At 40.6% G+C, this 25,658-nt stretch overlaps 1 protein-coding gene across 1 annotated transcript; it reads right to left on the bottom strand.

Moving 5' to 3' along the window:
- Positions 1 to 814: 814 nt before the first annotated feature.
- Positions 815 to 25,189, bottom strand: LOC137286233 (multidrug resistance-associated protein 1-like). The gene is made up of 30 exons (XM_067817961.1): positions 25,125 to 25,189; positions 23,530 to 23,706; positions 22,123 to 22,242; positions 21,504 to 21,632; positions 20,516 to 20,635; positions 19,852 to 19,913; positions 18,033 to 18,167; positions 15,723 to 15,989; positions 14,627 to 14,804; positions 14,042 to 14,362; positions 13,726 to 13,863; positions 12,982 to 13,128; positions 12,764 to 12,848; positions 12,297 to 12,363; positions 12,011 to 12,137; positions 11,716 to 11,892; positions 11,344 to 11,511; positions 10,804 to 10,990; positions 10,562 to 10,646; positions 9,337 to 9,448; positions 8,003 to 8,240; positions 7,439 to 7,749; positions 6,913 to 7,112; positions 6,315 to 6,441; positions 5,434 to 5,535; positions 5,114 to 5,260; positions 4,245 to 4,403; positions 3,864 to 4,030; positions 3,531 to 3,725; positions 815 to 3,409 (listed from the first exon to the last, which is right to left on the bottom strand). Exons 1-30 carry the CDS (start codon positions 25,155 to 25,157, stop codon positions 3,295 to 3,297), a joined length of 4,596 nt encoding a protein of 1,531 aa, XP_067674062.1. The 5' UTR covers positions 25,158 to 25,189; the 3' UTR covers positions 815 to 3,294.
- Between the last annotated feature and the right edge of the window lie 469 nt (positions 25,190 to 25,658).

Genomic DNA, 25,658 nt, shown 5'->3' with positions numbered 1-25,658 from the left:
ATGGCAGACTGCTTCATGATGTAATATACAGTACACAAAGAACAAGTCCTTCTCTATAAATCTCTAAATATTCATGATGTCATTGTATCACAGTCAGACGGGTTACATCTACGATATTTAAAGAGTCTTAAGAAAATCGACGAATCCGGCTGGTTTGCAGAACTCTGGAACGATACCAGAGTTCAATTTTCCTCTGAATGCAAATTTTATGATGACCCGTGTAATAACCTCTGCCTTAATCTTTGCAATGCATGGGATCCTACGGATTTTGTTAACTGATAATAATTCAAAGATATTTCAATGTATTAGTACTTTTATTAGAAGCATGTGTTTTAGACGTCAATTATATCTGTGATTCTATGATAGCATCTATTAAGCCAGAAGGGCTAGTTACTTATGCTTTCATATTGTATTCTTAACTTGTGACACCTTACTAAACTAGTTCTGTCTGTCTGTCTGTCTGTCTAACTTGCTGGTTCTGTTTATTTTTTTCACTCGACCGTGTCGGAAGGTCAGCTTTATGAGCCTGAAACAAATCCAAAAGTAAATCCAGCCAATGAAGGTCTTCGTGCACTTGAACTCTGACCCTGCTTTGTTTGGTGCAGGCTCATAACACCGACCTTTCGATCAAATTTCACGGTCGAGTGAGAAAGATATTGAAGCCAGCCAGACAGACAGACAGAATGGGAGGAATTACCATTCACCAGTTCTTTGTTTGGGGATTAATTAAAACTTGAACGACGCAACAAGGATGGATTGATTAGGATTAATTAAGGATTAACAAAGGATTAAAACAGTTCACGTAAAGAACTTCATTTCAATATTTTATTCCATTTGACATTCCCATTTCGATATAATGTACAAGTACTAACTCTTATATTTATGATCCGGAGGCGCTTATGGCGACAGCTCGCCATGCAGAACCCCCAAATCAAGATCCGCAATTAAATTTGAAACCCAACCAGCAGCTAAGCAAAAGAAGCTTAAGATGTATCGTAGCTACCTCGACACAGGAAAATGTATGGATCGTAATGGTAATGTATGGTAAGCATTATCGATGAATTTGAATCTTTCATTAGAGACTCATTACAGACACACAAAAAAGTGAAAATTGATAAAGTGAACGTAGCAAAATTACAATCCAAAACTGATTATATTCTCCGATCAGTTGAGTGTAACTCGGAGCAGGTTGATGTAAACAAAACCGAGATTCGAAAGCCCAGAGACGAAATGGACAAGATACGAAAACACATTGAAACTAAATTATTAACACAATAACTACTTTCGCAAGAATAACCCGTTGATTTTTGGCATACCTGATGAACGAGATCCAGAGTCAAGTGCAGAGATCTTTTCAAGGATTTAGGAATACCGCATGCTCACGACATAAACAATATGAATATTCACATTCTGGCGCGCTAGAGTTCAAATCTCCGCACAGCTCCTTCACCAATACATATTCTGGCCAAATTTGTCAACATGTGTGACAAACAAGCTATTGTTGAAGCCAGTAAAACTGTCATACTGCCAAGACATGTCTATCCGATCTGACCTCCAAGTTCCCTTGAAGATTCATGGAAAACTAGCAACAAAGCATACGAATTGATAAGAAATGCATGGTCCAAACGTGTACTCAGGAAAAGGGAACTGAAATGATCTTACAGTCTAGAAAAAAAACAACAATTCTGATCGACCATGGAAAACAATGAAACTTGAAGATGACATTGATCAAGCATTTTTGTAAGAGCGTGTCGCATTACCATAAAAGAAGTTGCTATCCATAAAGAATCTTACTTTCTTAATACTCACCATACGTCTTAAATGCCAAACAAACAGGTCGTCTCTACATACCTACAATGAGCCCTCAGCTTCATACTTCTAAAATGCCAGTCAAACAGATCATCTCCACATACCTACATTGAGCCCTCAGCTTAATACTTCTAAAATGCCAATCAAACAGATCATCTCCACATACCTACATTGAGCCCTCAGCTTAATACTTCTAAAATGCCAATCAAACAGATCATCTCTACATACTTACAATGAGCCCCCAGCTTATCGACATATGAACCAGCCAACGAAGGACTTCGTGCGGTGGAGAGCCACCCGCTCTGACTCGGTTCGAGTACAAAATATTGCACTTTTTGATTCGCGATTATTTGCTCATAATTTGTGAAAGGAACATGTGTTTTACTGCTACGAAACACAACATGAACAAATAGTTCCCTGCACACCCAATACTCAGTACCTGACTTTTATTAATCTGGCCGTGTTCTTTTATCTCTTTTCATGTACATGTATGTAACATGCATACGGCCACAATACGTATGTGTCAGCTTGCTTTACTGAAACCGACATATTAATAACTGACTATAACAATGGGAAGGAACAAAACAACTATGGTCGCATGACATGAACAATGATCATTATCACGATTCTCGAAAACAATCCTTCAGAAATCACATAAGTGCGGATAACCGGGAACAATATCGGTATCTGCATCTGCCCATTGGATTAACGTCCCTGACTTTCCTTATTGACTGTATCTGACGTCGACTTTGCTGAAGCATGATGGAAGGATGTCGATCTATCATGTCCCAAATGTGCTCTAGGAGATCTGATCCCGCGGCCTAGGTAGAGGTGTTAACCTGTTGACGTTAGAAGTTACTAACAGCACAGATAACATGTAACCTAGCATTGTTCTCCATGAATATTAGCCTTGTGCTTTGAATATTACGATCGAAATGTGGCACAACAAAACTGTCCAAGATGTCAACGGTGCACCGTTGTCCGTTCAGATTTTGTCACACTGTCAAAAGGTGAACACCCCACTCTCCGCATCAATCACTCACCACCAGTCACGGACAAAAGAAATTATATCAAATTACAGTGACATCCAGCTTAAAATCAAACTAGTCGTTCTACTTTGTGCTCTGAGTGTAACGTCTGATACGTCGCATGGTTCTATACCATTCTGTTGGAGAATGGATTTGGATTGTTTGCTGTATCTTCCATAGCAGTTGTCAGTTGTGGTCGACCTGATCCTTGATGGTGTTTAAGATCGAAATGTAGCTGATGTTTTTTGGCAGGTCGGCTATCAATCGATGGATGGCAACGAATGTATCTTGCACTAGCCCTCAATGACATAACAGTATTTTGGCATACAGGGAATTTGTCATCTCAGATCATGTTCCATATTTTTATGTGATTTATGTGTTGTTTTAAGGCAGTTCAAGTGAAGTCGCTGAAATAATCAAGATAAAGTATATGAAATCTAATTTAAAAGGTTTCGTATCATGTTGTTAATCCTGCAGTTTTGGCCATGCTGTAGAAGATGCTGTCAGGCTGCTGTAGCAGGGATGAAGGTGTGTCAAACTCACACACGCAGCCGTTGTCAAGGACTAGGATTCTGAAAGCACATGCATTACCAAAAATAGTTGGATTATTATTTTCGTGAATAAGTCAGTCGTAAATCGATCCATTTTTTATATTTTTTTCTCAATAATTACCGAAAAGTGGAAAACACAAACCTGTCATAGTCCATGACAGTGTTGAGTCTGTGGGCGATGGTCAGCACCGTGCAGTCCTTGAACTCGGACCTGATGGTCTGCTGAATCAGGTCATCTGTTTCCATGTCAACGGCTGCAGTAGCCTCATCTAGTATTAGGATCCTGGTCTTCTTCAGGAGAGCTCTAGCCAGACATAAGAGCTGCCGCTGACCCACACTGAAATATGTTAATCGACATGTTCTCAAGCAATATCATTTTTATTATGTACAGATATGCACTTACTACGCAGAGATTAAAATATACAGGAATATTTCAGAGGGAAAAGACTTAAGTCCCAAGTATTATGTTTGTTACCTCATATTTTCTCCTCCTTCGCTGCAGTCGTGTTCAAGTCCCTCTGAAAGCGTATCGACGAATGTCTTCAGGTGAGCCTGTTCCAGTGCCTGCCAGATCTGACTGTCTGAATACTGGTTGAAGGGGTCAACATTGCCTCGCAGACTTCCGGCAAACAATACAGGATCCTACATTTCAAAGTACATCTTCATAATAAATCAACCTATAATTCAAACTTGTTTTTATTATTAATCATATATTATTGTGAAAGAAAGACCCTCATGAATCAAATGGTTACAGACAGGAAAGGTCTACCTGAGGCAATATGTTGCGTTTGCTGGGGCCACGCAGACCTACCTCAGGGAGTATAGTGAGTTAGCTCCCGAGGTCATGCAGACCTACCTGAGGTAGTATGGTGAGTTTGCTCCTGAGGTCATGCAGCCCGAGTGTACTGATGTCAACGCCATCAATGTTGATCTCCCCTCCTGCAGCTTCTATCAGTCGGAACAGGGACAGAGTCAGAGAGGACTTCCCAGCTCCCGTCCTGCCTACGATGCCCACCTGAAAGCAGAATTGTGAGTGTCTCTTAAACCTTTTGTTTGGTCTTGTGAAAATAATGATCACCCGTTACATACCTGTCACATATTATACACCTAGAAGAGCAGATGCCCAAATGATAAGATATTTTACCAGAAAAATATGCATATACGATCCTACCTGCATCAGCGGAAAGTATCAAACAACATTATATCTCATCATATCGTCTATCTCACCGTCCCTGAACCACATTATTCTCCCTACTGCAGAACCATAATTGCAGTGCACAAGTCCCGAATGAAGCAAGTCTAGATTTCCTCTCAGATCCTGAATCTCTGGTCTCCCAGGGGCTCCTTTTCAATTTAAATGGGTTTGTTTGTAATGATAAAAAATCTTTATGTTCAGAGACCATACGTTAGCCAACTCGCCATAGTATATCGATGAGGGGCCTAACGACCCCGTTATCACTAGATAGCTGCGAATAGTACCAGCATTTATAGGTGCATTGTGGCAGAAACGTTATGTCGCAGACAGTATATTTATGAAAGGGATTAGTACTGACAAGATTATCTCCCAATTGGCTTCAGACTTCATAGCACTAACTCTCCAACTCCAATCAGTTATTGCCCATGCAATCACCAATAAGTGCGAGGCAAGGGCGTTTCGATACACGTGCCATTTGTAAAGCAGGGCCCATTAAAAGAGATTGGCAGTTATTAACAATTAGACTTTACCTTCTCTCTCGAATGCACTGTGCACGTGATTCCCTTGAGAACAAGGTCAAGGCCTTCCCTATACCGCGTAGAGTATTCAAGGAACTTCACCACCCCCGCGTCTGGCCAGTCATGATTTGGACGTCTCTCCGGTATGTTCCATGCTGGCTAGAATAATTATTACGGAAATATTCACTCTCTGTGTCAGCTTTGATTCGAAAAAAAGATCAAGCGTTGTTTATGTGTTTTGTTTAAGAAATTTATAACAATACTTGAAGATGAACCTTATTTTATACGAGCACATGGATGATTTCAAGGCTTGAAGTGAATTTAGATTTTACCTCTGAATCTACATCTGTATATTCTTTGACTCTCTCGACTGAGACGAGTTGTGTCTCTACTTCTGAAACCAGCTGCACCATCCAGTTGAGGTTAGCTGTTACCTGGAATCATTGTACGACCCAACATACATCCATACATACACAATGAACACGGCTGAATAAGAAACAGACAATGTGGTTTCACCGGTCTCCTCTTTTTTCAGCGGAGCAAACCACTGAAAGAAAACTTTCGACTTGAAAAGACATCAAGCGTCGATGTCGATGAGGATGACGTACCTCTTTGTCAAAGTGAGCAGACATTCCTGTTCATCAATAAATCCGGTGCATTATTTCAGCCATATACCAACTCTTATGCAAGAACCAGATCAACATTAAGGAAGCCCAACTGGAGCCCTTAGAGTTGAGTTATACATGGCATGCATATGGCATATATATTATCTATGAGCACGTCAATGTTGCCGCGAGTATCTTCCTGACAGGATATTTATTTTTCATATTTACTTACTTACATTTCAAAACGTACATAAATCCATACATACACAATGAACACGGCTGAATAAGAAACAAAAGATCCATACAAACACAAATAATAAGAAACAAACGTTGTAAGAAACAAACAAACATCAAACCTCGATGACCTCTTGGTCAAAGTGACTCTGATGTAAGAACCAGATCAACATTAAGGAAACAAACTTGGAGCCCCTAGAGTTGACTTATACATGGCATGTTTATGGCATATCTGTTATCCATGAGGATGTCAACGTTGTCACATGTAGCTTTCTCAGTAAACTTATATTTTGACACCCGATAGTCATGTTTCTAGGATATGCATCATATCAAAGCATTTTGATTGACTTCGCCAAGAAACAGGCATATCCTACCTCAATAGCATAGGAGATTGACAAGCCTACAAGTCCTCCTGACAGAGTGTCACGTGACATGACAGCAAACAAGGAGGCGGCAAGAACGATGATATTTCCGATGATCTCCAGACGAACACCTTGCCATCTGTCAAACATTTACATGTATATTGTAAAACATTTTAAAACAGCTGATAGAGTTGGCTAAAACTACTATGGACAGTTGAGTAAAGGTAGCACGCCATGGACACATCACGTACACGTCACTTAAACCCACCTGCAAAGGTATGGCAAAGGTATGACAAAGGTATGACAAACTATGCATCACAATCAGCGCAAACTTGAGTCCAGGTTTATCGAAAGGTTTTCAATAAAAGTATCGATAGGAACGTATCATGACTCAGCTTTCGTGTTCTTCTCATGTCTTGAATGCCCAGACTCGTATATATATATATATCCGGATGTGTGGGGAATCTCTGAATTATCTTCAGCAGCTTAGCCACCATTAAGTGTATTTACTAGCTAATCATACTTGAAAATATTTTTGATGGCCATTGTGAGGTAGATAGTGTATTTAGTGGCCTTTTCTAAACTGTCATCGGACTATGTTGTCACAAACCTGAGAGCTCCAAAGGCGTAAGAGGAAAACCTCTGGTTGGTGTCTACCCGATCTTCTGATTCCTTGATGAACCTTGACTGGGCTTGGAACGATCTGATAACACTGGCTCCCGATAATGTCTCGCCGAAATGGTTGTATATTGGAGAGCGAGCTTTGGACTCCAATCGTTTGAGCTGGCGTGAGGTGGTGACATAGAAGCGCTTCCCACAACAGATGTAAGTCATTAACTATCCTTGTTTGGTTAAACATTATATAATTTCTTAGACATGTACTTGTTGATAATATAATTTGGAACAACGATATTTTTTTAATTTTATTTCAAAATCACATAGGTATGAATATGTCTGTGGTTCCTTTGTGACAATGGAATCAAATGACAAATATAATATCTTCATAAGACACAAAAACATATACCTACTGTGTTACGTTATTCACTGAATCCTGCTTGATGGCATGACCTAAACCAGAAAGAAACTGTTTTGGCTTTACCAAAGTAAGGGCAGCATCCAATGGTATCAGTACTTACCTGAATAAAGGAGTACAGAATGATCAAGGGGATGACTACCACGAGAAATATGGGCGTGGTGTAAGAGATGACGATGATACTGCTAAGAACTTGGAACATGGTGTTTCCAGCGTATTCAACCAAATTCGGCATTCTGGTGTCGATGGTGTCCATATCCTGAGAGAACCGATTGACAATCCTGCCCGTAGGTGTGGTGTCAAAGAAGGACATAGGTGCCCTCAGGACATTCCTCAGCATGTTCAAATGAAGAATACCGGCAGCCTTGACCGTCCTTAGGTTCCACAGACAGGAAAATGTCATGATGAAAATAGCTGTAAATATAAACTTGTTCATGAAATGTTGACGATATTTAGAGCGGTAACGTCGACCCGAGCAGAAATAACATTGACATTAAAACATTTACATTTGAGGAGACAATCTAAATGCTTCTTGTAATTACCTCAGAAAATTAGCCGCCATGAAACAACACATTCATAATTTAAACAATAAATAATAACATGATATTAGCCTGTTGAATCATGTTAGTAACAGAACTTTAATACAAACTTTGCTGCCAAGTCTTACTCTGAGCTACTCCAAAAACACCATATATGCCTAGATAGTAATTGTTCTTCTCTATTCGCTCTGAGCTGTTGGACGGGAGAAGGGTCAGGTTGTTGAGGGAACTGTCGTCAGTCCATTCACTGAGCCATGTTGTTGACGTTACCGACATTGCTTGAAATGACGCATACATGACGAGAGAAAATAGAACAATCCACAGGCCGATAGCTTTGCCGTATGCCAGAACCACTTTCGCTGTGACCTGTAACAAGATCATGGTTGCGTAAAGAAACTTGCTTATTTGTATCATTATATCATTGCTACCAAACTTGATTTTTTATATCAGAGAAAACTAAGTTCTAAGTTCAACATGGAGAATATATACACAACTGCAAATGTTTATATACAATTGACAAGGTTGATATACATAGGATTGCTGATAGTTGATTTGAGCAGAGTAGGTAGATGTACAGAGTAATAGTCGCATTCATTGCAATCAATAAGTTGTCTGTCCAAAGAACTTGGTTTTCCTTCATCTTTGCCATAACTTCTAAAATGCTGTTCACACATGTTGATCATTTATATCATTATATCAAAGCTATAAAATAATCAGTAATGATATCGGGTGTTTACGTCCTGCCCTACTTGTTCAACCTGCCAATCACACAGTTTAAATGAAGAAATAAATGTCTACAACATGGTGCCGCAAAACAGAAATGGTAGGCTCAAAGTAAAACATCTTATGAATGCACCACCATTTCACTTTACAACTGCCCCTAAACACCTTGCGTCTGAAGCACGTGAACAACGCATAGCCCCATACACGTAAATGTAAGGGACAGTATAACCATCAACAAACAGTAATTATGGACAAAGCACCATTTCTCTTTATCGCCACCCCTAAATACAACGCATGGTCTGCATGTGAACAACGCAATAGGCAAACACATGAATGGTGCGTCATTCTTGCTTTTGATGGTTTTAAAGAAGGCCGATACACCACTGCAGACCATTAATTTTGACCATCATCATGCATCAGACACTTGTTAGTGTTTGTTTCTAGCTGTTTTGTTTCGTAAATCCTAAATTGAAAATGAAATTCCCTACATTTGTGAAGATTATATATGTGTAAAACGTCAGGGTAAAAACATATTGGCCACATTTCTTATAGAAAGTACATGACCACTAAAACCAGATATGACACCAGGTGTCTGCAAAAAAGTAAATATGTCTTCAAATGGCAGTAGCATCCACCATTCACATAATGTTTGCTTGAAAAGGAATGTACTTATTTCTACAAGGCCAAAACAAACAAATTATTTAGGCCATATGAGGATAAAACGAGATCTTTACACGACCTTGCCAGTCTCAACTTGTTCTTCTTCAATCAGTTTGCTGCTCTCGCCAACGGGTTCTTTCTCTTTCGTAACTTTGACTTCTTTCACCTCAACGCTCTTCATCAGGGACTTCCTGTAACACTTGTATGTTAAACACGCCAACACAATACATATGGTTAAGTGGAACTAGCGGTAAATGCTTGGATTCGCATACATCACATACATTCGCAATGACTATTACTCTATCCACCTACCCTGCGATTATGCTGTAGTTGATAAATGTATGAAAATCTACCTTAAATTTTGCAACCTCTGAAAATAGGATTATAGTTTTCACGAGGAGCTTCATTCCTTGCTTCATTGTGATGGCCATGGGAATAGTTAACGTGTAAGATTAATAGTGCAATGAACTGGTGCACGTCCATCTAGCTACAATAAATTGGCGACTCTACATTTGAGCCAGACGTAGGGGTTGCTGTTCCCTTCTCTCAATAATCTGGATCTCACAGACCATACCAGAATAATTCTTCCTGGAGTCCTAGAGTATCGTTTAATAATGTTAAAACAATGAAAGTGATTTCATGGATTACGGCAGAAATAGTTACAAATGTTGTTTAATTGGGGTTTAGCATTCACTGTTCAAGCAAAACATTCCAAAAGTTAAATGTTTAACAATTCATGCTCATTCCACATTTGACCCGTGAAGGTCCCGGGGTAGAATAGGCCTTCAGCAACCCATGCTTGCCATAAAAGGTGACTATGCTTGTCGTAAGAGACGACTAACGGGATCGGGTGGTCAGACTAGCTGACTTGGTTGACACATATCATCGGTTCCCCATTGCGCAGATCGATGCTCATGTTGTTGATCACTGGATTGTCTGGTCCAGACTCGATTATTTACAGACCGTCGCCATATAGCTGGAATATTGCTAAGTGCGACGTAAAACTAAACTCACTCACTCACTCATTCCACATTTGACAAATCGGTGACAAAACGTCACCGATTTTAATCTCTAGAGAGACCAGGACCTATGTTTGTTAAAGTTTAATTTGGTATGCCTGTGACGGGTGCCAAGGATATTCAAGTAAGGTCGTTGGTCACTGTTTCATCAAATTAAAAATAGTTAGAGCTGTCATGATTGATGACAGTATGTTGTTATTTTCAAGTAGTGTTACAGTTAAAAATTCTGGTATGTAGGAAATAGAAGTTCGGATATTGCTTCTGGAAAATGAGGCACAAACTTACATGAGAAATACACTCTCTTCATCTGTCTCTTCGCCAGACTTCACCGATTCCATTCTCTGGAGAACTTTCTTCTTCATTTCTGATACTGTTTAAATAGCAGTGTCAAAATCAGGAACGTGTAATTTAGGAATCACCTTCTAGTTGATATTATTAGATGCACACAATGCTGTAATATTGTGTAAATTGTAATTTCCACTCAGTTTTGGCAAACAAACAGAATATCTGAGGGACGTCAAACTTACATTCGGGATCGGTGACATCGGAATCATTGCTCTCAAGAAGATACTTCTGAAGGAATTCAGAAAAGGGTCCGTTATGCTGGAGAAGCTCCTCGTACGTCCCTGTCTCTGATATCTGACCACTGGTCATCACAAGGATGGAGTCTACCTCTGGGAGCCAGTGGATGCCGTGAGTGACCAAGACACGAGTCTGGATGGGACAGGTGAACATTATTCGTGCATCAAACATATAACAGATTATTGTGGTTGGGCAAGGAATGGGCTACTGCGTTTTGTTTTGTTAGCATTATTCCTCAAATATCAAGGCAGATTATACTAGGATCAGGCTTCCTAGTGTTCTGGAGTATACATTTCATATTCTAAATAAATGAAGGTTAGATTATTAGTTTTACAAGTACAAATCAAACTTCAGGTTATATTGTCGACATCTTGTGATATAAGCCTAATAAATGGACCAAATGGGGTTTTCAGTTTGCAAGTATTTTAGTCAGTCACATTGTATTCATCCACTGAAACGACACACGTAGTGTAATACGTTCATACCCTGCCAGCAAGCAATCCTTTTCTACTAAGGACTTTGTCAAAGATATGTTTCCCCACATGACTGTCTACAGCACTGAGTGGATCGTCCAGCAGATAGATGTCAGCATTGTTGTAGACAGCTCTGGCTAGTGAGACTCTCTGCTTCTGTCCTCCACTCAAGTTGATACCCTGGTGACAAGATAGAAAACAAATACAAGATCCACAACGCAATATGCTTCAGAACGCTCTGGTCTAAGCCACTCTCTGCCTCCGTCCCCACTCAAGAGTTGATACTGTGATGACAAAGCAAGAAAAAAAACCCCCCAAAACCCCAACAAAACAAACCACAATGCCTATCCAACTCCGGAATACACACCACCACGAGATACTCACTCTCTCTCCAATCTCTGTCATGTCGCCAGCTGGTAACATCTCCAGGTCTGCAGTCAGCGCACAGCACTCTATCACTTTCTTATACCACCTTCTGTCCATGGGCTTCCCGAACAGAATGTTGTTCTGTAGGGTGTCGTTCTGGATCCAAGCAACTTGTGGCACGTAGGCAATGTGACTCTGACGGGAAACACTAAAGTGTTAGCATGTGTACAAATAGGTGAGGGTAAATACATCTGACTTGTATGGATTTGATTTTTACCCCAACAGAAAAGGAGATATGAAAGAAAAAAGAAACCTTCAGGCTGACACATCCCTTGACTTTGCTCATCTCGCCTAATATTGCAGATACAAGAGAAGATTTTCCAGATCCAACTTGACCCACGATTGCTACAAGCTGGTCCTCATTAACTGTTAAGTTGATGCTGAAAACAAAATGTTTGACGTTCAGATTGAAGTTTCAGATTGTTGTAATATGGTTGATTAAATTCCAAATAGAAAAACAAAACATATTTGAGAAGCTTATGAGCACGAAATTGAGAAACGTATTGCAGTTGACAGAGAACGTTATATGTACTATTTACTTTCTGAGAGCTGGTCCTGTTTCAGAAGACCATTGGAAACTTCCGTCTGTGATCTTCAGTGCGGGATCTGTTTGAGATAGGGAATGGACATGTGAACATATGGAGAATATATTTTTCATCACTTCTCATAGAACATACTCATAATATGTTTGTGGTACAAGATGAGAATGATGCCAAAAGAATAGCTCATTGAAAACGTCATGCATTTATTCTTCTGGGTTTTCTAGATTATGACAAGTCCATTAATATATTTTAATGGGTGTCGTTAAACTGTTTCAATGCATACCTAAATTCGGGTCCCTAAGGATCCTATTCATCATATCATCAGGTTGAATAACCAGACAAGGTAAGGTTGTTCTATTTTCTATTCCAATTTCCTCATCTCAAGCCATCCGCGAACATCACACACTTGCTTTTGAAGATAATATCATAATATCATATCACGTATGTAGTAAACCATTACAGACCCTGTGTGGAGTTCCACTGGATCTGGGTCTCGTCCAAATTGTCTGCATTGAGGAACTTTGATATTCTCTTCAGCGACACAATCGCCTGAAATTGGAAAATGAAAACTGATCATGAAGCGTTGATTTGTCCATAGGCGTCTGCTGATTTGACCAATTTATACAAAGTTTTCAAAAGTACGACAGAACTATATTACAAAGGAGCCATATGGACAAAATACCTGAACCATATCAGAGAAGAAAGACGGTAAACTGACGACTGAAAGTCGGACGATGCTTAAAAGGGACATGGCGGGAAAGACGACATCGGATCCTAGATAGTGATCTTCAGATGTGAAGATATATGTCGCAAAAGTAGCTAACGATACCTGCAAAATATACCAAACGTTATCACAAGCATACTGACGATTACAAAATTGGAGCAGTTCAGTAATAACGATCAAACATGCAGTTTAGCAAATGTGATCGGAAATTGAACAATTTTATCTACAGGGACTTACCTCTGTGAAGAATGATAGACACTATCAGCGTAAGTGAGCAACGGACGTGAGGCCTTGGTTTAATATGGCCAACACAGGTCTTGACAATCACATCTGAATAATTTCAACACCTTATTCCCATTTACGATGGTATCATTTTCAATCAGGAAAGAACACGAGAAAATTAGTATTAGATACAGCCACGAAAACTGTTTTTGTTTTATTTTTATACAGTGAATTATGAAGTTTTACTAAATCCACATGCTAGCATCTACCATCTGTGTTTCACACAGCATCAGAGAACCTTGTGTTGTAATGATAGTTCATAGACTTACCAAATAGAACTTTCGTTAATAACACCACCCATGAAGCATTAGACTCGTGAGCTATAATGATAGTTAATAGACACGTTAGATCGGGATTTCTATAATACTATCCCGCATTAGCATCAGACTAGTGTTTTGTAATGATAGTTGGTTAACGTACGAGATAGGGAGTTAGGGTCCAGGAGAAGGTGGTGAAAACCTGCATTAGGGAGATCTTCCAGAGAATGTGCAGCTCTTGCTTCCGGACTTCAAGAATTTTCTTTTGGAAAGATGGTTCCCAGGCGTATAGTTTTAGAATCTGGTTAATAAAGCATTTATGGAATTTCATTAATCAAGAAGCAGTTCGTGAAATACGACATGGCATTCACACAATGGCCTATTAGAAATAAAGCTGAGCATCTTTGAATCATTTGGGTACGGTCGAGGCTACTTCGTGACTCTGATTTGTGACAGACCATTTTATGTCCTAATTCTACCTTTATTCCACTGAGTACTTCATTCATAATCTTCATCCTCTTGTCCTTCTGCTTCATCAGATCAGCCTGGTACTTCTTCCACAGCAAAGTGGCGACAACGTTGACGGGCAACAAAACTAGCAAAACCGCCATCCCAGCGAACATGGAGGCTCCCAGAGACTGATACAGGAGGTACAGGGCAATGGAAATTTTCAGAGGGTGTGACCAAGATTCCCAGGCCCAGAATATAAATGTTCGCAAATGTTCCACGTCAACAGACATGAGGTTAACAATTTCACCAGTTGTCGACTCTTTCTTGGCCGTGTTGCTCATCTTCAAGGACTGGAAAACCATAAATATGGTTTTACACTTAGGTCAGTGAGTTATGTTAAATGTCCTTTCAGCAGTGTTCTAGTTAGGCCATGACTTCGGTTAGCCGTCCCTTTAGCAGTGTTTTAGTTAGGTCATGACTTCGGTTGGACGTCCTTTAACAGTGTTTTAAACATGTCCTGTGAGATCCCCATCAGAAAAAGCAATCTGTAATTCTTATGAGAAACAAGTGACGATTGTATACTTTAGTTTTGTGAGGGTACATAATAGTTATACCTTTCTGTAGATTGCAGATATGGTGACAGCAGCAATACGCAGTGCCACCTTTCTCCCTTGATGCCAGTTGGCTTGAGAAAAGGCTGTCTGAGCCAATGTGGTGATAGAGAGAATGGCACACAACACATATCCTTTCCAGGTAGGTATAGACCTGTCCGTTGTGAAGGTAACAAGTAGGCTGTAACAAACAGTTATCAATGCCATTATATTTCTCTATAGACAAACCATTTGATGGTCTGTCATTATATTGAGAAGAACAATGTGTACTTGAAAACAGTTTTCAGAGAAATTCGCTTGCTGACAATACCCGATGTTTTAACACAACGTTGCTATGTTTCCAATAAATTGGTTGAGTCGTTCGGACCAAGATAAATCGTGTGTTTAAAGCTGTAGGTTCTTGACAGTTATATTCGATATTTTGGGGAAAACTGTTAACGAAACAAAGTAGATTTATGGTGGTAACCGTACCGCGTCACCAGCGCATGCTTCAGAACATGCGTTGCAATTTTTCATTTGTTTATTTTAGGGTCTTACAGGTTGTGCAGCTTGACCTGATCAGGTTTATACTGCTGCATTGCGTGACCTCGTCAGAACTGGCTGGGTCCTATTATCGTGAAGGAATGTATGCAGCTTTGTCAGCTGATTGTCATCATGTCCAAACAGCCGAGACAAGGTCACCCTTTGACATTTCAGTGTCGTGAAATCGTGAGCAATGTTTCTTTAAAACGAAGCTACAGATTGTTTAATGTTTCGTATTTGGGCTTTTCGGCAGCGAGCAGCAGTAACTGGGACAGGTTCCGTAACGATTCTGGATATGCATGTTTAGTGCGAACCCAAGAATAACAGCATTCTCCGGTCCCCTATTTAATGTTTTTTAACCAGCCGTTTGTGCCATTTGACCTCCCGGGTGGTGGATACACGTACAGTAGCTCAGGCCAAGCTGTGCAATCTGTACATATGTTTCATTTTATGGAATCAAATCTAAATTTGACACAATAAAGCGCTTTTTTGCGTGTGAATCGTTCACTTTCCTGTTCTCCAAATCGAAAACCAAAGTAAAGGTTTACTGAGTAAGACACAGAACAGCAATACGTACCCAAGTATCAAAGGGCTGCCAAACCTAATCAGACTGCTCACAAGTCGCCATAGCTGAGACTGGATTATGTCGAACCAGAAAGTGGCCCACAGTGTCCTTGTTAGGGACAATTCGTTTTTATTGGAAGTCAAATCCGCTTCTTTCATTCCCTTCGGTTTATCTTTCATCAACAAAGGAGACTTCTCATTAACACCATCCAGCCTGAGAGAGTCGTTGAGTGTTTTAGAATATAACACTTTGCTGTTTCCTCTTTCACTTATATTAGCTCTGTAAAACAACATATAATCACAGTTTGTAATCCTTGTAAAGCAATGTGTGTGAAAGTAGGGCACGGTCACGACTGAGTCTTCAAAGTTCATCCAGTTTATGGACGATCCTTTGCTGCACCGTTTGCCATGTAGTTCTTCACAAGTAGACCATTACGTGTGGGTTATTAATCTTCTAATTATCGTTGGTGTTGCTACACAGGGCATTCTTGTGCCATACATGATGATGGCGTGCATTTTCTGAACGCCTTTGAATGGTTACGTGAAGGCACGATAACTGTAGTGTCAATTATAACATTTCTGACCTGATATGCCTGGTATTTTAACACCATGTGAAAGAACTACCCAAACGTTTTCATGTGACGTTTGGGATTTTCAGTATGTTAAGGTTAGATCGCCTGCTTGAACCAACATCTTACAAAAAATGACGTTGTATGCTGGTGGTTCTTAATGGATACTTAATTATTACTTTGAACACTTGTCACAGATGCTGATATTGTTCCTTTGTTTTCACTGTTTTTAAAAGGACCCATTGTAACAGATAATCATACGGACGTTTTGGTGCTAAAAAGTGAAGAAGACGTACTCATTTGTTCTTGGCGTCATGATTTTATGAACAAAACTTAATGTCGCAGTTATTTGTTTTCTGATCTCGCGGTAAATCCTAGGATGGATTCCTCTATGACAGTAAATTCATAATTCAGGGCTATATGTCATTCTGAACATAGTTTAAAGGTCACATGCAACAAAAAAATCAAACATAATTAAAACACATTTATCACTTATTCATGACATACAATATACACTGCTGCTTTTAAAAAACAAATAAACAAAATTATAAGCATACAATCGCGATTCTAAAGTGCAATATTTTGTACTTGGGCTTACTTCCCCCGAAACGAAGCCCTCGGGAGACCGAACACAGTCATAGCGGGTGGATATGCACTCAAGTGTAACGACGGCTTCCGATTGGCTGTTTCATTTGCTGATATGCTGAGGGTTCATTGTGTGTACAGAAAGATGATCTGTTTGATGGACATTTCAGAAGTATAGCCAGTCACAAGAAAGTAAGATTCTTTATGGGTAGCAACTTCTTTTGTTGTGCTTGATGCGTCGTTTCAGTATGGATTCATATATCGTTGTCAAACAAAATCATATGCACTAGAAGTGGTTGTTATCCATGAAGAATGCATATAGAGATGTTGGGTTTTGAAAATACATGTTCTCAGAATTTGCGCTCGATCCAATCAGAAATCATCTGTCATTCGTCCAAGTATAAAGCAGGACTTGAAACTGACAAGAGTTTGCACCAGTTTCCGACAGATCCAGTCATCCGAAAAAAATGAATGTACTTTTTTTGCAACCAACAGACATAAAAGCATGTCATGTGTTTCACACATGCCTATTACATAATGTGGCAGACACGGGACTCGGGTGCACGAGCCATAAATCAACTTATTTTCTTTATGTCGTGTAGTCAGATAGGTGTTAAGTTCAAATTGCACGTGGTCAATGATTGCGGCTGTGTATTGCAAGTTGTCTTTAGCAGACAGGCAGACAGACATACAGGTGTGAATAAACCAGACACTGAGCTTTCTCTGTGACAGAGACTGCTTACCACAATCAACAAGTTTTTTACGTAACGTGTAGATTATTTACTTGTTTGTGTACACAACCAAGATTAGACTACTGCTCACGACCTCAGGCGCTGGGCATGCATACTGTTTCAAGCTCCGCGAAACTATTCACTGCGCATGCGTTATGGACGCAGCGCAGCACAGCTGCTGAAACCAGTTTTCCCCCCAGCGCTGGGGGGAATTTAGTGAAACGTTTGAACTCCGATTTCGCGGGCTTTTTTTCATCGCGTTTCTTTCAACTTTATAGGTTGAATTGGCATTTTTTATGATTTGTTTCGGTAAGTGCATACCGAAAGGTACCAGAATCTGCAAAGTTGTGTTTTACGTTGCATGTGACCTTTAAGTTTGGTTGTCATACTCAACATATAACACGCAGTCGGCAGAATGAAATAAAAGGAGTCTATTACCTTCTTTTGGACTTGTTTATCTCTTTCATCCAACGCGGCAGAAAACGAGAAACGGTGTGGGCGGAAGATTCATCGGGATGAATATCACAGATGTCTGTTTCTGTCAAAGCCTTCCGGTATCCTTTCATTAATAAACTAATTGAAAAAAGACAAATATCAGAATTCCAGTTTTGCTTGATTGTTTTGCAATACTCCGGCTACATAGTGGTAAGCCACATAGTCACCCTTTACATTGACATAGGGGCCTAGTGGTTAAAGGGTTCGTGAGTACAATGTATAGACCCATTTCTTGCTTTCCACACTGTGACATAAAGCTGGAATATTGCTAAAATATTTCTAAAGCTCATCCACTCACTTCTGCAGACACATTTCACAGTCTATAAACAAATATTGTTTAACCTCTACGAGGGGATGTCAATAAGTTTTCAGTCTTGAGCATTTTTCATACCCATATGCCCCAGCCTATGGTACGACATTGAACCTTGGGGTGTAGCTGATGTGATATATAAGTTTTGGTATCCTGCTCTCAGAAGTGTATTGAACAGCTCACATTGACAGAAAGAGACCCCCCTCACGGCAGTGAAAATGAACAAAATTGAGTATAGAGCAGTAATATAGTTTTTAGTTCTTGAAGGAAACAAGAACATTGAAGAAAGGCTTTCAGCAGTTTATGGGAAGTCTTCCCCTTCATCTGCTACCATCAAACGATGGGTCAATGAATTTAAGCATGGTAGAGAGAGTCTTGAAGATGACCCCCGTCCAACAACAAGCACTAGTCAGGAAAACATTGACAGAGTGCATAGACTTGTGCTGGAAAATCGTCGAATCACACTACACGAGTTAGAGGAGAGCACGGGCATTTCACACGGATCCATCGAGACAATCTTCATGAACATCTCGTCATGTCTAAGGTGTGCGCAAGATGGGTGCCAGGAATGCTTACAGATGAAATGAAGCAAACAAGGGTCACCATAAGCAACTCCATGCTAACCAGATGCAACAAGAATCCAGAAGATTTTCACTTTAGGCTAGTAACCTGTGATGAAACCTGGATCCACCACTATGATCCTGAGAGCAAACAAGAATCCATGGAATGGAAACATGTCACTTCTCCCAGGACCAATAAGTTCAAAGCCTCCGGATCAGTGCAGAAGGTAATGGCGACAGTCTTCTGGGATAGCAAAGGCGTCAGCCACATAGATTACCAAAAGGAAGAACAATGAATGGGGAATATTACGCTAACTTGTTGAGGCAAGTGTGACAGTCAATCAAGGAGAAGCGCCGGGGCAAGATCAGACGTGGTATTCTTCTACATCAAGACAATGCTCCAGTACACACCTCTCGCGTTGCAGCCGCTGCTGTCCAGGAATGCGGGTACGAAATCTTGCCGCATCCCCCCTACTCTCCAGACCTGGCACCAAGTGATTACCATCTGTTCCCAAATATCAAGAAACACTTGCGTGGTCGTAGATTTCAGGATGATAATGAGCTTATTGTTGCTACTGAGGCTTGGTTTGAGGACCAAAATGGCGCCTTCTACAGAGATGGCATCAGCGAGTGGCAGAAGAGATGGAACAAGTGTCTTGACTTACAAGGGGACTATGTTGAAAAATAAATGTGGTTCATACCAATATTTTGTGTTTTTCTATGCAAGGCTCAAAACGTATTGACATCCCCTCGTACAAGTTTAGTATGTTTGGCTTCCTTCTTTCTTTCCTAAGCAAAACAACTTCACAAGGCATATATTATCCCATACACAGTCAGTTGTGATCAGAGAGGTTTGTCTAGTCACAGCATGTATTATGTTATTTTGTGTCACCTGTTCATCCACCAAAAGGTGACCCTCGAAAGAAAGGAAGCACTCAGCTCAGGACATGGTTCCTGGAAGTAGCAAGAAAGATAGGTACTGTTTCAGATGAAAATCTGAATACACTGATATATTTGTTGTTATACACACTGCATGCAGCAATATTCTAGCTGTATATGGGTGGTCTGTCAATAAACGATCCTGAAGCAGATAACACAGATATTACCTGTCTACCTACATGGTACATCAAGGGATACTTCAGCCAATCAGTGATCGTTAGTCGTATGGTATGAAATTAATTGTTGATGTCTGTGTGTGTGTGCTCGTTATGGCAAGCATTGGTTGCTGAAGGCCTATTCTACCCCGGGACCTTCACGGGTATAATTGCTGATGACGTATTTGAAGCTAACAGCGGTAATATCATCGATAAGCACTTTATCTTCACATGCCTTTCATATTACTTAGCTGTTCAGCGAAGGACACTGCTATGTGTTAGGTTGAAGGATTGATCAAAATACCTATATTCAACATAGCTTGACCTATAGGTGTCTTGTGTGTATGGCAAGGTATTTGTCTCAGTTTTTGTAGTAGGACTCAGATGTCAAGAGGAACCCAGATTACAGCGTCCCCGTGAGGATACGCACGCGTATATAGTACCCAATATTTCAGGTCATACCTTGTCCTGGATAGTCAATTCTGAAGACGTCTCAGCACAACAGCTCAGGATCAGCTCTAACAACACCAGCCCATAGTAAATGTAGAAGGTTACAACTTTGAGTATGTTTTGCTCGTATTGCTGAAAAACAGTGGCAGTTTAGATGTTAAACCACGATTAAGAAATGTTTGAAATCTTATTAGAAAGTCCTGACCGATTGTACATCAATAATTGTGAAACCAAAGTCTAAATGTGTTATATTAATATTTCTTGTCAATTTGGCAGAGTGGACCGTTGGAATCGTTGGTCTTTTCGATCAATATCAGATAATAAATATAAATTCTTTGCCAGAGGGCAGGATATAATTCTTTCTGAGATTTCCGGTTTCGAGTTTTATTACAGTTCGTGTTTGTCACTATGACGTAAAGCCAGGCTCTTGGCGACCAATGATGTCCTTGCCTGCTCCTCGCTGTCTGACTTTCGGTACAACCTGGCTTCATGATGCTCATTACAGCTTTAATATGGAGTTTGTTGTCACCAGTATCACTCAATAATTGTAAAATTGCACTGTTTCACCATACTGCTGCTCAGGATGTTTGTATCCTAGAAAACACGAGTCTGGTTACATACTAGAGCTTTTAGGGACCTTGCTACCTAGCTTACTGGGGCAGACTGTATCAAATCAGAAAGCTTGACCACCCAATCCCGTTATTAACTTCCTTGTGACAAGCACAGGATGCTGAAGAAGATCATATCCATATAGTCATGAAGGGTAATATCGTTAACACTGTACAACATTAGTTATTTGGTATGCTGGTCGGTATTGGCACATTGTATTTGAATCCATGAAGGAGGAAAAAGCAAGTATTCTGATAGTACAGGTGTTTGATTTTGCCACATAACGTCCTCGGTTGACATACTGGAGAGGGTTGCTTACATGTTCAATAATCCATTAATGTATCGGGTCAGACATTGACTTGTTCTTATTGTGATTGTCTCTACTGGTTACCTTTGTTATGATGATAGAGTAAAAGGGAACAACGCCAGCCACTGTGAGCATCAGCCAAAAGGTGAACATCACCCCGGAAGTGATGAGGCCTTTCTTCCTCTCCAAGAGCAGAAGCAACATCGCAAACAGCTGAAAGAGTACATCACGTAGATGTTCATTTCCTCGGGATATAATTTGGTAACCTTGCAAATAGAGACAAAGCCTCAAGGCTTCTCTGTATCATAGCCATTGTTTGGTTCAGTGGTGAGGATGCGATGCGATCATCAACTGGACTAATTCTTTGATAACGCTACCCTTCACAGTGAGAAAGATTCTGGACTGAACGTCCAATCACAACGTCTAGATAGAACATGTGTTGGTGTTATCTGCATTTGAGATAACCAAACACAACCACGTCCTCTCCCTCTTGTTTTGCAACATCTTAACAAGTCTGAGAGTTTGAGTGATGTTTAGCCTCGTTCGTGGACGCTTTGATTCTAAAAACCCAGGTATCTTCAGGATAAACATGGATTCGAACACACTATTATAAGCGTTTTGGGCGCCGAAGTGACGCGACTCTGCGAACCAACAGTATGATATCATTATCAAAGTACTTCTACTTCACGTTTTCTAGTCTTACAAAGGTAACTGTCTGGACAGCAGGAGCGATGAAGAAGGCAGAAAATGTGCTAGTGTTGTAACTCTCCGCAGCGTCGATGAGTTGTGTGACAGAGAGTATAACGAGGCATGAACACAGTATCTGAAAATAAAAAAAAGTTTCTGAACTGTTACCAAGGAAAGAATGTCATCTCACTGATAACAGTCATATCAGAACAATTCCCCTGTTGTGATTTGTTATGATAGTAAACGTATTTTTCTGTTACACTATTATATATTGTCTGGAAAGGTTTGTTTACGTACACGCCACTGTTAAGCTGTCCAAGAAGATGCCATTTGGCAGTTTTTATATTGAAATCGATAAGGGTACATTTTCATATTCCATTCAGTGTCTACCTGCAAGGGGTGTCCATAACTAATGGAAGCGTTCGTAACCTTTCATGAACTGTTCCTCAGTAATGCCAAGAAATGTTGACTTGTAAGACGATGAAATATGTAGCTAATATTTTGAACACTTTGTGGTTAGCAGCGTTTGGTGAGGAGTGCCCCTCTCATGTGCGTTTTCAAGCTAAGACACAATCACACAGGAGCAAGCAAGTTTGAGAGCATTTGCACAGCTTTCGTAATACTTACAAAACTCGTTTAAAATGTAAAATGAGTGTTTCAACGAAAAAACGTCAACGTGAAGCAATAACCCCTATCGATTATCTTCCGACTTGATGCTATGATTATATATATGATTAAATCACTGAAAATCAGTTAGGATACCAGATGTTTGCGCCTTGCGGCAAAGTTATGCGTGACCTGTCCAGTACCATTATATTTGCATAAAAATATATATACACTCGTACGCTGCTACACAGCAGTACTCAGGCAGTATAGACTTCATTGACCAGTGACTCAGTAGCACGTATATTTTAGAAACAATTTTCAGTTATGTGACCAGAACGGCTTGAGAAACATTTTATATTCTGTACCTACCAACCCTGGAATGTTATGGACTGTGCCATTCATGCATATTCATTGTTTAAAGAGTTGGGCCTTTCAAGTGTGCGGTCACCATGAGTCGCGTGAAAGCGCATAAATTGGTAACATGATAGAAATGATGAGCGTCAAGAGAGTAACAGGATATATGTGTGTCCCTCCAAGTGATTCCGGTTTTGAATAGGTCTCTAGCAACGGGCGCTGGCCGAAGGGGACGGTTGAGTGGATGAGGTGGGTCATGCTCGGTGATTTGGTTGATCATGAATAGCTTGTCATAAAATCAGTCATGGGGCTTCACACCATACTTAATGCTGGTTTATCATGAAGCACTGACCGATGAGTTCAACTGCTGTGTTAAACAATCTAACGGGGAACAATATTTGATATCTTAATATATTGAATATTCATCTTTGTTCTTCATGGTTATTATCAGGGTAGGGCTCACCATCTTTACTAAATATTTATATCGTGATGACAACGACGTCGGTGTGACGTTCAGGAGGTAGTAGAAGTAGAACGGCGCCGATAGCCACAGCCATCCACATGGCACCCACACCAACACCGTGGATTGGAAGCAGTCTGTGAACTGCGGCCATGTGTTGTACCAGGTCAGGTTGATGTCCTGAAGAATAAGGAAGTATAACCCAGGGACCGAGAAGCTAAACATGCAGCACAGCCCGGAGACTGCAAGCTACATATACAACTCAAAACGCGAACTCTAGATCTACACACTCAACATGAACCAGAAACCAAGAAGCTGCAGACACCTGGGCCAGGAATAAAAACCTACATGTGCAGTACAAACCGGGAACGGAGAAACTATACATGCAGTATAAGTCGGGAACAGGGGCTACACATGCAGCATAACCCGAGAACCGAGGATCTACACATGCACCATAACTCGGGAACAGAAAAGCTACAAATGCAACATGTCCCGGCGGCAGATATGCGGGGAGCAGAGGAGCTATACATGCAGCATATCCTCGGAAAAGAAAAGTTACACATCCAACATAAACCGGAAGCAGAGGAGCTACACATTCAGCATAAGCGGGAGCAGAGGAGCTACACATGCAGCATATCCTCGGAAAAGAAAAGTTACACATGCAACATAAACCGGAAGCAGAGGAGCTACACATGCAGAATAACTTGGTAGCAGAGGAACTACACATGTAGCATAAGCCGGAAGCAGAGGAACTACACATTCAGCATAAGCGGGAGCAGAGGAGCTACACACAGAGCAAAAGTCGGAAGCAGAGGAGCTACACACGCATCGTAAGCCGGAAACAGTGGAGCTATACATACACCGTGAGTGTGAACAGAGGAGTTACACAGGAAGAATAAGTCGGAAACTGAGAAGCCACACATGAGTCAAAAGCTGGGTGACACGTCACAGTATGCCAGTTGCATAGATAGATGCTTATGCTGTTAATCATTGGATTGTCTGGTGAAGACTATTATTCACAGACCGCCGCCTTATAGCTGAAACATTACTGTGAGTGTGGCGTTAAATGGATCATGGGTATATTGTTATCAAACAATACGATAATTAAGCACTAGAACTGATTTTCTCAGGAACGTGCTGTATCTGGATTGGAAATTCAAAATGCAGTGATATCAAACACATACATTGTACAAGAACTCACTTCCAGATACAACGGTCGCCTATCAACGTTAAATAACACCTTAATGTGTAACTGTTGATGGAACACCGCCCGAACATAAAACTTGTTGTAAGTGAGTGAGTTTAGTTTTACGCCGCACACATTAATACTCCAGCGGCTGTCTGTAAATACTTGAGTATGAAACAGACAATCCAGTGATCAACAGCATGAACATCAATCTGCGCTATTATGAACCGATGACGTGTCAACCAAGTCAACAAGTCTGACCACTCGATCCCGTTAGTCGCATCTAACGACAAGTATGGGTTACTGAAGGCCAGTATTCTAACCCGGACCTTCACGGGTGAAAACGTTGTAACATAGGGATCGATGAGTGTAGACTGCACACGTGCACAAGTAATACGTATCGTCTACTTACCCATACCGGCGTCCCGTTACACAGCGATGCCATTGTACATGTGTTTGAATGGTAGCTGACTGAAGTTATTTAGCCGATGAGTACATGTGCTTATCTGCTTGTGACCTGACGTGGCCCAATTTCTCCTCGTGGTGAAAGAGCAATGTGGTTGGTTCGTATCAAGCTCCCCACAGCGATAGCACGCCGCAGAGTTCCCATGTTATTTTTAAGGAATGACCTGGATAGCTTGTGGACTATACTGACGTGTGTTACGAGACGTTGTGCAATAGTAGCCAGACATAAGAGCTGCCGCTGACCCACACTAAATAGTCGGAGCACAACGACCTTGTTAAAAAGCAGGATATAACTGCAACAAAATCCTCAGCAATCATATTCAGAAGCCTCTCTTTGGGTTGAAACCAGGGCGAATATTTATTATGTCGTCGCGTTGATGTTTGTTTGTTGGATAACGCCGCATTACTCCATCTTTATGACGGCTGTCTGTAAATACTCAAGTGTGGACCAGACAACCCGGTGGTCAACAGCATGAGCATC

Source organism: Haliotis asinina, chromosome 6, assembly GCF_037392515.1.
Source record: "Haliotis asinina isolate JCU_RB_2024 chromosome 6, JCU_Hal_asi_v2, whole genome shotgun sequence".
Lineage (NCBI taxonomy): Eukaryota > Metazoa > Mollusca > Gastropoda > Lepetellida > Haliotidae > Haliotis > Haliotis asinina.
Note: the sequence above shows the minus strand (reverse complement) of the source record. Positions and strands in the feature narration are given on the sequence as shown.